Raw genomic sequence first — 13,409 nt, forward strand, 5'->3', positions numbered from 1 at the left:
ACTTAAAGCTTTGTATAATGTTTTATTGCTAATGAAAATATTATACAAAAAGTGCATTGACAAAATGTAGAATTCTTACTCTTTTTCCCCCCTCTCTTCCCTGATCATTGACTGATGACCAGGTCTCGGAAAAAATAAACGTAATGACGCCCTTGAGAAAGGCTTGGACATTACCGATAATTAAAATTTTTGTTTAAAACCTCGTATTAATAAGAGCTTACAGTTTTCACATCTCTGTAGCTCTTATTTTCTACTTGACAAACCTACTCATCTTCAATGAGATAAAAAATACAACATCACCTGAGTACGCATTATAATTTCTACTATCATTTAAAAGTCTCTCCAAAATCGCACGACCGATTATAAAAAATCTATCCAGCTAATAATATATATATATATATATATATATATATATATATATGTATATATGATGAGTATTTTAAATGATATATTCTTCCAAATGTATATGTGAGATTCTTTTACATTCTATTAGAAATTTTTTACAAACAAATTCCGCCTACGGGCAAAGGAAGGCACGCGATAAAATTCAGTGTATAATTCTTTGAGATTCTTTACTCCATTCTATTTTCCATACGTTCCCAAAGTTCTCCACGTCGATTGTACGAAGGCAAACGCGTGGCAAAAGGCTTTTCTGTGTCTTTTGTACTTGATATTAGTGCCTCGGCTAAAGAGGTCGACCTCCAATGGATGTTCGTTCGTCTCGCAATTTCGTAATTTTGGAAGATGAAAATTTGCCTAACGGCCATCTCGAGAGCTTCGAGGATGCTCGTTGAGTTTGGTTTAGGAGACCGCACGAGGAACCGAAGACAGACTTGCAGATTTCGTTAATCTATCATCAGCTCGAAATGAACCGCGCCGATTTTGTCGTTACGACTGTGCTTGATATTCTTCGCCCAAGCTTTGCATTCTACATTTATCAGGATTCCCGCTGAAAATAAAGGACGCATGTAATGTAATTCTACATATTTTTCTCTTTTTTACATCAATACAAACGCCCATACTCACTTCGCGGTCTGACAAAGTGCACTGCGACCAACGGACTCAGGTAACCCTCGGAATTTTCATAGGGATAAAAATACCCGGGGAAACCGCGTCGCGGCAAGTAGTTGATCGGACCGATGTTCTCCTGATCGGCAGGATTCTCACCCTCGCAGGATACCCAGATAGTGTTGAGCTGAAGAGAATTGTTTCCTTTCAGACTTGCGATGTGCTCCTTGAGATCGAGCGGCATCTTTTCCGGCAAGTTTTCGGTATCGTTGTAAAAGTCTGGTCTCCAGGCATAAATCTGAGGAGTAGAAATGTTAGCAATTTCCATATTAAAAGTATATCTGAGAAATAATTTCTAATATAAATGTATCATAGTAATTGTGAACAACGATACCTTGTTCAATTTAAGGAAAATACAGGGAGCAGATTTGTGATAGTTATATCTGTTTTCCTTGGTGCAAGGATGCCAATTTTTCACATCGACGTCGCAAACTTTTCCGGGTGGCGGGGGCTGATTGTAATCACACTTGTTAATGTTAGCACCGAGACCAAGAACAGACCCAGGCGTTATATAATCTGAAATATATGACAGAAAATATTACAATGTAGAGAGATGCTGAAACTTTATCTGAACATTAGAAATTAATTCTAAAACTTTATCAGATACGCGGCAATATGCAGAGAAATACAGGATGAAGAGAAGAAATATTTTTTTTTCTAAATTAATATCGGATATTGATAATAAATTTTTTTCTTATATTGCGACGGTTACCTTTGAGAAAGTCTTGTAATGAATCAACCCAGTGTTTAAAGTTTTCGCTGTCAGTGCCTTTGTACCAAATCAAGGTGCTCTCCACATTCTCCGTCGGTGGCATTGGCCTGAATCCTAATCCTACGAAGCGTAATATATTATATTTTTGATTGACACGTTCGAAAAAAACGTTAGTATTTGATATATCAAAAAAATATGAGAGTTACAGAGATAATGTGTGTTTTACACGTGTGTAAGTTAAGAAGTTCGCAACATTTTATTAGAACGTTTCTACTTAAAAAAAAAAAAAAATAGAAAAATTATCATATTGAAAGATATATTTATGACGTCATGCTTTTTAACGCTAATAGGAAATAAATTACCTGGATTTGTTCCAATAATGGATCTCTCAAGCTGCCACCTTGGTATCCTTGGATCGAGCGTTTGATAGAATCCCCAGAAACAAATGGCGACGAGTGCTGCTAGGACGCCGTAAAATATCAAGTAAAATGCTCCAATTTTACCTGTAAATAAAATTATGTAAAAATTAGATATCGGCGATATAATACAAAATGCTCGTTTAAATATACAAGTGACATCGTTTCTTTTGTTACTGGACATTATAGAGCAGCTTTAGACATTACTCTATCATGAATACTGGTTCTCGCAGCCATCTAGTGGGTCAATTGTATTAACCGATTTAAAAGAAGATCAAAAGCGCCCGGTCGAATGGTGCAATTCAATTACATACGATTATATATGATTCAACGCTTCTCGCGACCTTTAAATAAACAGCGTTATCGAGAAAACGAAGATACGTAAAGATACGGAATTGAATCTGACAGCAAATACTCTCTGTCCAATCTTAAGGGATATCTGATTTAATATTTGTAAAATATATTGATAGTAAGTATATTTTCCGGAGAAATATTGATAGTAATTATGTATTTGGAAGAGATAAATTGCTTAAAAAAAATAGAAACAAGCATGGTACGCATTGTAAATTATTTCAATATTTGTCAATCTGGCATCATCTTTTATTTACATACTCACTAAATTTTTTCTTTAACAAGATGAAGAAAGTAAGAAACCAGTTGCATGAGATAAACATGTCAGTGAATGCAGAAATCGAAAGTCTTCTTCTGTAGTTTTAGTGTTTGTTTCGTGATGTTCATGAACATTCTCACGAGAAAGAGAGAGAGAAATAGGTTTTCGTTAATAATACATTATAAAATCTCAACTGATAATACATAACGAATTCCTTAAATCAAAAACGCGAGATCGTTTGGTGGCATCTGTCGGTCTGGTAGATGATTAACTCATTTTTCATCGAGAGGAGCTTCTAAGCTCAACGTCTTAGAAATGATAATGATAAAAAAATCTTATCTCAATGTCAGGCTTCGATTTACTAAATATTTCTCAATTTTAGTTATTTAAAGCATAAAGGAATCATGCGGCGTGCATTCGAATTATTCGAGAAAGTTCACATCTTTAAAAAGAAAATATTTACACTAATGTAACAAATGTATATATTTTCGTTTATTTTTAAAAACTACTTATCAGGTGTATTTTGTTTACGTTATTTTTACGTTTACTGAATATAAAATTAATAAATAAAGTTTAAGAAAGATAACTTTTTATTTTTCTTTTACTTCTTTACACATTGATTAAACAGGGAAATAAACATCCTTCAAGTAATATTGCTATAAACTTTTTTTTTATTTAATAAAAATGTTTTTAAGCAACGCTTACAGTTCAATAATGTTCAATAAATCAAAATAAAATCGAACATGTTGCAATAATTGAGCGTGAACTAACTCCATGACATTTTGTTTTATCTTTACGAAGAAGCGATTATGAGAATTGTATCTGACCATTCTAATTATCATATTACGACAGCGTTATTGCTTAACTGCGAATCTGTCTCGTCTTATTACACCGATTTGCAGAAACGCGATAAGCGGAATCTTAATATATAGATATATATGTATATAATTCGACTTATATCTATTATCGCAATGCAACATAATATTGACCCCATCATAGCGGTGGCAAATTGAATAATACATTGCTTAATTCGTAACCAGTGAAAACTGTGAAGAATATGACATTAGTCCTGCGATGCATAAGATCTGCTCTAACAAATCAATCACCTAATCCTAAAACCGATCGCTATGAAATTTTTCCTTTCCCTTAAAAAAAAAAAAAAAAAAAAGACTAGCAGTATAATTAATTCTTTTACATTTGTACAACAATATTTTATCCAAATCATCTATCACAAAAGACAAGAGGAGGAAGCTTCTTGAACTAGAAGAAAGAACGGTCGCAAGTGCATAATTGCAAGAAAAATTCTTGACGATAATTTTTAATAACAGTGCGATCTGTGATTCGGATGAGGATTCGTAGGATTTTTCCGACGGTATAATTAACAAACGCAACATCTCTCCCTCCGCGATTCGGACGATCCCAGGTGATTGTGACTGAACGAAAGACAGCGGCACGGTCGCGTGGGTGTACCCTTCGGAATGGCCCTAAGTTACGTAATGCTGTAATGCCGCCGTTTAACGCCAATTGACCTCGTTATACACGTTTGCGCTAAAGGAAGTTTAACAATTGCCATTCAACCGGGCAAACCGTTGTATGCACCGCGAATCAAACGCGCTTCGTGCTTCCGTCTTTTTTTCTCCTCTTACGTTACACTTCCACCTGTCTTTCTCGCTTATCGCTCTTTTTTCCTTTTTTTTTTTTTTTTTTTTTTTGGCGATGCCACGGATACGCGAATCATTACCGATTTAAAGACTAGGTTACATACGGAGTATGTAATTACATACTCCGTGTGTAATGTAAAGAGCTGTAATGAATCTGTAGGAAAAGAGCTTTGAGATAAGAGAAAGATATTAAGGCATCTTTTGCTAAGAAATGAGAAAAAATTTAAATTAAGAGATTTGAGATAATGACAGTAAAATGCATGGAAAAAAATCTCCATGTGGATCGTACATGTCAAGGTTAATTATAAATATCACGAATACATCACTCGAAATATTTTTCAAAGCTTAGTATAAAAATCTGTAGGAAAGGAGTCTTGAGATAAGAGAAAGATATTAACGTATCTCTTACTAAGAAATGAGAAAAAATCTGAATTAAGAGATTTGAGATAATGATAGTAAAATGCATGGAAAAAAAATCTCCATGTAGATTGTATATGTCAAGGTTAATTATAAATATCACAAATATATTATTCGAAGTATTTTTCAAAGCTTAGTGTAAAAATCTGTAGGAAAGGAGTCTTGAGATAAGAGAAAGATATTAAGGTATCTCTTGCTAAGAAATGAGAAAAAAATCTGAATTAAGAGATTTGAGATAATGACTGCAAAGTACATGGAAAAAAAAATCTCCACGTGGATTGTATATGTCAAGGTTAATTATAAATATCACGAATACATCACTCGAAGTATTTTCAAAGCTTAGTGTAAAATTCTGATACTACATATGTAGGCTTCTGAGCCAATTAAATGAAAACAATCTCGCGAGTGCAACATGCAATTGCAAGTCTTCTTTTTTTGCTGAAAAAAAAGAGAAGAATGTGATGGATGAACACCCAACGGTGTGTGTTGCAAAGACAGCTATAATATATCTGTCACTGTAGTTAATTATTGTGATAATTAGTGCTTTTCTTCGTTTGATAAAACAATTAATTGAACGTTGAGTATTTCCAATGAAAATAACATGTCAGAAATTGCTTTGCTTTTTGTACAATTAATGATAAGAGTGTATATTTCATTCTAAATACGCCCGACACGTTCATTTTCATATCAAGAGAGATTCAGACCTTTCTTAAAACTTTTAAACTTTTATATTATTGGGGGACATCGCGTGTGAACTGTATATGAAGAATTCACGCACGTGCATGTGCATTTACTACGCAAGGTGCGTAATAACCGTTAGGTCGCCATAGCTACAACCCTCTGTAAACACATCCACCCGGAATATGAAGAAGAAATAACGACATTCGGTGTTGATCGACGGCGCCGACGGACTGATTAATTAAAACAATACACAAACGCCTTCATCCTTCGAAAAATGTTTATTTTCGAAAAGAGATCGTGATACGATCTAATATATAAATATTTTTTTTCACGATTATTCGTAATTTTAAACATACACATATATCACTTTTTCACTCTCTGGACAAAGTTTTCGATCTTGAATATTTAAACAAGTAGAGATAATTTAAATATTCATAAATCCACGGATTAGATAGCAGTGCTTTCGCACAATTAACATAGGTAGAAATTAATGATACGCGATAGTGTGTAGGTACCTTGGTCATTGACACTATCACGTGCTAAGGATAAGCATGCAGTAAAACATGCAATTAAACGTCGACATGCCACAGCAGTGCACGCAACAACGATCGGACTGAACATACACAATCGATGTAGATACGTTTCTTATAGTTTTTTTTTTAATTTTTTGTTTTATAAATTGTTTTAGCAAGCAAAAAAAATAAAAGTAAGTACAGACATAAATGTGATAATACGTAGTACTCTGAAATAATATTTATTTATTTTGCATTCATGATTTACTGAATCGATAACAATTTTAAATTTGGAATTAATGTTGGAAATTAAAAAATTCTTAATGTATGCTTATCAAATTCAATATTAAGTATAGAGTTTTATTATTATTATTATTATTATTATATAATGTTTCTGAATAACAACTTGTATAAATTTTATCCATATTCTGTAAAACGTTTATGGAATATTATTATGCGATATATAGTATTCTTGGAATATTATTATGAATCACCTTGGATATATCTTACACGTTGTTGCATAATATTACCATGTTTCTTTTTTAGAATATTTGCTTCGTATATAATAATTACCTAAGTATGTAAAAAAATTAAATATAATACTTTTAAGAATTTCTGCGTATTTCAATAATTATTATACATATATTATAAAATATTTCTTTTCTTTTCATCTTTTTTATGCTGACATTATACAATCATTAATTCGTCAACGTCATATTTTCTAAGTACATTATCAAATTCGAATCTCGATTGAAACTGACAACATTTTTATTTTTATGGCGTGCAATTAATTATTTGTGGAATTAAAATTGCCTATTGTTGACTATCTATCATAAACTATTTATAATATTAAAAATTTTATTAAAAACTTGTGTATAAATATTTAAAAATTTGTATTATAATGTTTAATTTTTTTAAATCGTAAAACAAGTATTTATTTTAAAATATTAACTATAAATAATATTATATTCTTTTTTTCAAAAATTTTTAAAATCAATTCATATACGTTCATCATAGTTTATAACGTTTAATACTATTGTATAGCGTTGAATAGCACAACACTCATGTTCCACCTATACATTCTTATTCAGTAATTATCACAGGCTGACTCAACAAAGCAAGTTAAAGTTAAAGTTTGCTGCATAGTTGAAGGAAAAGTCATCTGAAACCATAATAATGTGGTTCTTTAGAGAACAGTCATAATTTATTTCAGTAGTGTTGAAATCAATTAAATTTTAATTTCTATTTGTATTTTATATAAAATAAACTATATATTTAATTTGTATTTCATATAAAATAAACTATATATTTAATAAAAAATATTTAATAAATATATTAAAATATCAAAAAATATTTATACGCACACATATTATTATAATCCTAAAGTAATATCAAACTGCAAATGTGAACGATTTAATAAATTGAAATCGGTATTATAAGCTTATTTATGACAATTATTTACAATGTTCTGATTTCATTGTAACTTGTATTTAATTAAAGTCGTTATTACATTTAAACCAAGATTACATTTTACACGTACACGTTCATAATCTTTTCTTATAACGCTGACAATCCCACCCATTAAGACAATTATAATTCAAAATGTTGATAATAATATTTTGCAATTATTCTTCGAATTTCTCTCGAGGGCTTTAAAGTCCTAATGATAGGCGTAATGGCAAATTTGTCGAGAAAAGATCAACTTTAAATTCGCTAAAAAAATGTCCGTAGAGAAAGTGTGCGACTTCTGACACGCCCTATATATGTATATATACACAACACACGCTTTCCTCCATGTTAAAACGCTGGAATCCAAACGCTGAAATAAAAACTGTTTACAATATCTCGATAGTATTAAAAAATCAAAGTATTTTTTTAAATTGTTGGATACAACATATAAATATCGATATAAATAAATCTGCAAGACAATATTTGATGAAAAATATATTAAAGCGATTAGCTTCGATTATTTCCCAGACAATATCGAATAATAATGCCGATTAAATGACTGGTGAACAATCATCAGTCAAGTTTTTAACGATGGTGAATTAAATTGATTTGATAAAAATCGAATTATATTTCCGAAATTTATTCCAGCCTTAATAGCCTCTCTCCTTCGGTGAAAATAAAAATATACGACCGCCAAGTAAATTTAAAACAAGTCACATCACATACGCGTCTTAAAGGAGATACGGTCTTTAGGCGTGTCCACATACTCGAGAGCAACAGAGAGTCATGCAATACACCGATGGTACCGAGTACTGCATGACTCTCTGACAAGTGAATGAAATGAACTCTTACTAAACTATACCATATTAACTCTCCATATTATAATGTACCGCATAACTTCTCTTGCGATATAAAAATTTTATAGCTGGCAACACCGCGCTTACCCCAACTACTGGCGGTCCTGCCCATAAACGCGCCGGTCTCGCGGTTGTACAGAAAGGTCCTCATAGACTGGCCGACCGACATGCTAGGTGGCTTCTCGTACGGGTTCATCAACTCCCCGGTGACCATCTTCGGGTCTTTGGCTACCATTCTTACGCGTCTCACCTGTTACCTTTCAAATTCGATTCACTTGGACGCGCGCGCGTACCAGCCGCGCGAGAGTTTGGTCTCTCGAAACACACGAGGTCCCTTTTTTTTTGGGGAGGGGGTGTCGAAAATTCGAAACACTCGGATCACTGACGTTCTTCTCGAATCGAGTTGATACCCGGGGCCCCAAGTCCTGCGTTCGCTCCTCTATTCCGTTCTTTTCCCGATTCCCGACGCTCCCACACGACTCGCAGACTACTATTCCGTCGCCAACAGTTGGTTCTTCGGCGCCACCAGGTTGACTAACGCGCCTGAACGCGCTGCGACCTTCCTCGACCCTCCTCTCGCTCTCGCTCCCACCTCCACACCTTACTCCTCTCGCTGCCCCTCTTTGACGCAGGTTCGGACCCAGCTTTCTAAGGGGCCTAGGTACTGTCAGAAATATATATATCTATATATATAGGCGGATACACGGAAGATCTCATCTTAGTTGAATCTTTAAGGGGCTACTCAAACTGCCACCTGTATCTTGAACACAGCAGATTCAAAGAATGTCAGGGAGATAACAGAAAAAGAAGATACACATATTATGGCGAGTTTTAAATGGAAATAGAAATGCGTATAATATGAGGAAGATATAATTGTAAAATATAATATATTCTTAATTATCTTTTTTTTTATATATTAATTTAATATAACATACAACAAATTTGATTCTTATTATATTTATCTTTATTATATTTATCATGTAAAATTTATCTCTCATAATTTATGGAAATATATTTATATCTCTATTTTTTTCTTATTAAATCATTGTACAATTATATCTTATTGTTAGATAATAATATCTTAGATAATTTTACTATTTTCAAGAGCAGAAATGTTTGTATCCATCTCGCGTTAGATAGATACTTTTTTTTAAGCTCTATATAAAATCGTAACACTTAATTTATTAATTTATATAACACTTAATTTGTTAATTTAATTTATTAATTTAACTTATGTATAAATTTTTATTAAATAGAAAAAAAAAATTTGCTATGAAAATAATAACATATAAAAATTATACATATATCAATTTATTTTTGAAAACAGCAATGTTATTGGCATTGAAATCTCTTATCTGACAATGGTTTTTTTCGCTTTTCAAGCAATCTATCAATCGCCTTCTGTCAATCGATTTTTCAGTAGCGATAAAATTGTTCGTTTCCACAGTGAATAGTTCAAATACACCGGATAACACAAAACGTGCCATCGCTATTATGACGTGGCAGACCGCAGGTACAGGTGCATGCGTGTTATATCAATGATGATACATTGAGACTGTGTGTCATAAAATACACACATATGTTACGATCAGTGATGTATTTTTCCGTCGTAGTACCCTTGACCATGCACTGTTCAATCCATCAATTATAAAATGTAATTAATTACATTTGTTTACAAGTCATCTTTTTTATTTTTACACAGAGTCCAATAATATATTATATAATGTATTTCGAATGTCAAAACATTCAACGTAAATATGTTGTGTTTTTATTTTCAATCAGTTTCAATCAGTTTTCTGATTAAAATTTTAATAATTTGTATTTATATATATTTTACTTAATATGATATTTTGTTAATATTTATTATATTCATATCTTGTTTTAATTCCCACCTTAGTTGCATTTTTCGTAATTAAATAAGCAAGAAATCCGATATCAAAACAGTTTAGCGTCTCTCGGAATATCGCTGACAACACCTTGATGTAACATAGTTGATCCTCCGTGATCCGCTTATCACGCGATTTAGAAAACCGACGAATACGATTTCCTCGACTGAATCGGCCGGGACAAATTGGGGGCTAAGGTCAGCCCACGTGTGTGTGACCTTAGCGGCCGCGACGACACACGCGTGTTCGGTCCACTCCACTCCCTTGATCATCCTCCGCTCACCGGGACGAGAGCTAGGCGCGTGTAATGTGAGTCACACACGGAGACCGATCTGAATTGACCACATCCTGCCCATCTTGTCGTGTGACATTAATGTCATTGCCGTCCGGCGGAGAATTTCGAGCTCGAGCGAAATAGACGGAAGAAATCAGCATTGCTTCTCGGCTCTTAAGTGCTCCGACCTCGCCTCCTACCCTGAAATCGAAGAAATTCGCCGTCGACACGTGTTTATTGATCCTAGAGTACTGCTACCAATACTAGAGCGATTCGTATGTTATAACACACAGGGTGTGATCCTCTAGACACAGCAGAACCCTCATATCGAAGAAGTATAATATAAATATAAAAAAAAAAAAAAACAAAAATTGAATCGTATCTTATTCTTCTCTTCGACATTTATCCAATGAAATACATCGACGATTCTGCAGATTCGATTTATTCTCCATAACACATATTTCAAGTATAACGACGTGTAATCAACAATTATTCCTCGGCCGTATGCCTTGTTAGCCAATCGCGTTTAAACCTTCCGTCGTCTACAGTAACGTCTGCATTTTGAAACCAAGGTTACACAGAATGAAATGTGATCCGGAAAATTCAAAGTGAAATAGATGCGATTTTAAGTGTCGCTAAAATCCGCATTTTTTCACGTAACAATTAGTAGTAGGACATCTTTATGGAAAAAAAATATTCCAAATATAAATTCGCAATATGAAAATCAAACATTTGTGTCTTTGCAGTCTGAAAATCCGTATCTATTATCGTAATTCTTTCTTTTCTTCTTTCAAGGATTCATATGTCAAATTTATTACATTTATCTAATAGCGGGAACAAATTATTATTGCACTACAATAATTGCTTCCTACCATCTATTCGATTAATTCATAAGAGGCTGCTGATTTAAAAATACTCGACGACGACATTGATCATGACATTCAGCAAGAATGTTAAAGACTTATCAGTCTTATCGAGATGATGATAATGTAATAGTAAAGCGGCTCTAGAGCGATTAATCTAATTAAAATGGGCGCGACAAGTTTGAGTCTTAAAATCTCTAATGCTCATCTCTACTTTGAGGTTTTATCTCGTCACTATCTATACGACGAAAGAATAATCTTGTAATGTCTAGCATAGTGTATAATCTCATGGATTAAGCTACGTTCTCGACGAACGTTTATTCTTATACTAATGTAAGCGCACATAATTAATATTTCTTTTCTCGATCTTTGTCTTTAAAGATATTTTTCATACCTCGATGAACCTCTCTTCTAAAGCTATAATAAATTACAGGGTGTTTGAAAAGTAATTATACACCTATTTCTAATATTTAAAAAAATAATTATCAAACACCATTAGCAAATTAGTCTTTTTCACAAAAGATGTTGGAAGTGACCTCCACGATCATACAATGATCAAACAAACCTTAACTCGTCTAATCTTGAAACTTTCTTCAACTTTTTCTGGCTGGCATGTCTTTAATAAAAAAAGATTTTTACGAATAGTTTGATGAATGTTTGATAAATGTTTTTTTTTTTTAATATTTGAAACAGAGGTGTATAGTTTCCGAATGTGCTGTGTATTAGAAAGAGTGAAACGTGAAAATGATCGACCAACAAAATAATAGTTTGCAACATTATATCTTCAATAAATCTTAGTTAATGTCATACGCAAAGACACTGTCTTACTATGACATATATACAATCGTTTCATTGATAACAATGCAATCGATCGCAAAGATAATATAAATCTCTGATTCAACATTTGACGATCAAGTTACTAATCGATATTATTATTATTATAACATATATTAGCTGTTTATTTATAAACTATTAAATTATTTAACTTATATTTTTTGAAATTAAGTTTTATTTGATTTTTATGATTTTTTTCTCTAAAAATTAAATAATACTGTTGTAAATCACACAATGGTAATTTCAACGCTTTGTATATATAAAGCGAGAATGAAGTCAGTAAATGTTTACATTAGCGGACATCTCGCCAATGAATATATGTGTAGAGAGTATATTCCTAAATAATACATGTTTTGAATTTTTAAGCGATCTCTTTTGGTTTTCCAGATGTTGAAATATTGCAAAAGTAATATTATATTTCTTAGAGAAAAATAAATATTTTAGTCTCAATGCCTTAATCTTGATATGTATTTAAAAAATTTTTCTTTTAAAATAATCGCGTGGCAAGGGAGGGGCGGAGCCCCTCTCTCGCTGTACCTGCACCCCCAAAAAACTAACCTAATTTTGAAAACCCATGGGAATCATGTAATGAAAGACCTTGAGAAGCGAAGCTTCCCCCCTCCCCCACCCACGCATTTGTCAACTATCATTGCACAGTTCCACATTTCAACTTTCAACGCAAAGCAAGATCAAAATTATTATTGTATACTATAATTATATTAAATATTATTGTATAGTTTTTGGGGTGGGGATATAGGAAGATGGATCTCGCCTCTCCCCCTTCGACGCCTTTATTTTATAATAAAATTTTATGATAAAAATCTTGAAAACATATGTCAAGGTTAAGGTGTTAGGAGATTTAAATCTCTTTTTCTGCAAATTAATATTTTTACAATTCCAGGTAGGAAGTACATGTCATTGTGACGTCGAAAACTGGCCAATTCTGGTTCAATGATGTTATGTGACCAAATAAAATGGTCACGAAGTCACGTGTCTTTTTAACGTTTTGAAATGTCGTCATCGGTCTGTGACATTAGTCCGTCATTTTTACGTCGTCACATCACGTCATATTTGGTTCAAACTGACCATATTTTGACGTCAAAATGTCGTGTGCTTGTTATCTGGGATATTTCAAAATCGCATATCTCATCAGAAATCAAAAGAGACCA

The 13,409-nt window shown here is 32.8% G+C and overlaps 1 protein-coding gene across 2 annotated transcripts; it reads right to left on the minus strand.

The window, feature by feature from the left end:
- Nucleotides 1-2: 2 nt before the first annotated feature.
- Nucleotides 3-8,923, minus strand: LOC140669916 (sodium/potassium-transporting ATPase subunit beta-2). Of its 2 annotated transcripts, none has more exons than XM_072900129.1 (6): nt 8,471-8,923; nt 2,143-2,283; nt 1,781-1,900; nt 1,403-1,584; nt 1,027-1,306; nt 3-949 (listed from the first exon to the last, which is right to left on the minus strand). In XM_072900129.1, exons 1-6 carry the CDS (start codon nt 8,616-8,618, stop codon nt 846-848), a joined length of 975 nt encoding a protein of 324 aa, XP_072756230.1. In that variant the 5' UTR covers nt 8,619-8,923; the 3' UTR covers nt 3-845. The 2 variants fall into 2 exon arrangements, with proteins under 2 accessions (XP_072756230.1, XP_072756237.1); XM_072900136.1 differs by lacking the exon at nt 8,471-8,923 and adding an exon at nt 2,813-2,916.
- Between the last annotated feature and the right edge of the window lie 4,486 nt (nt 8,924-13,409).

Source organism: Anoplolepis gracilipes, chromosome 1, assembly GCF_047496725.1.
Source record: "Anoplolepis gracilipes chromosome 1, ASM4749672v1, whole genome shotgun sequence".
Taxonomy (NCBI): domain Eukaryota; kingdom Metazoa; phylum Arthropoda; class Insecta; order Hymenoptera; family Formicidae; genus Anoplolepis; species Anoplolepis gracilipes.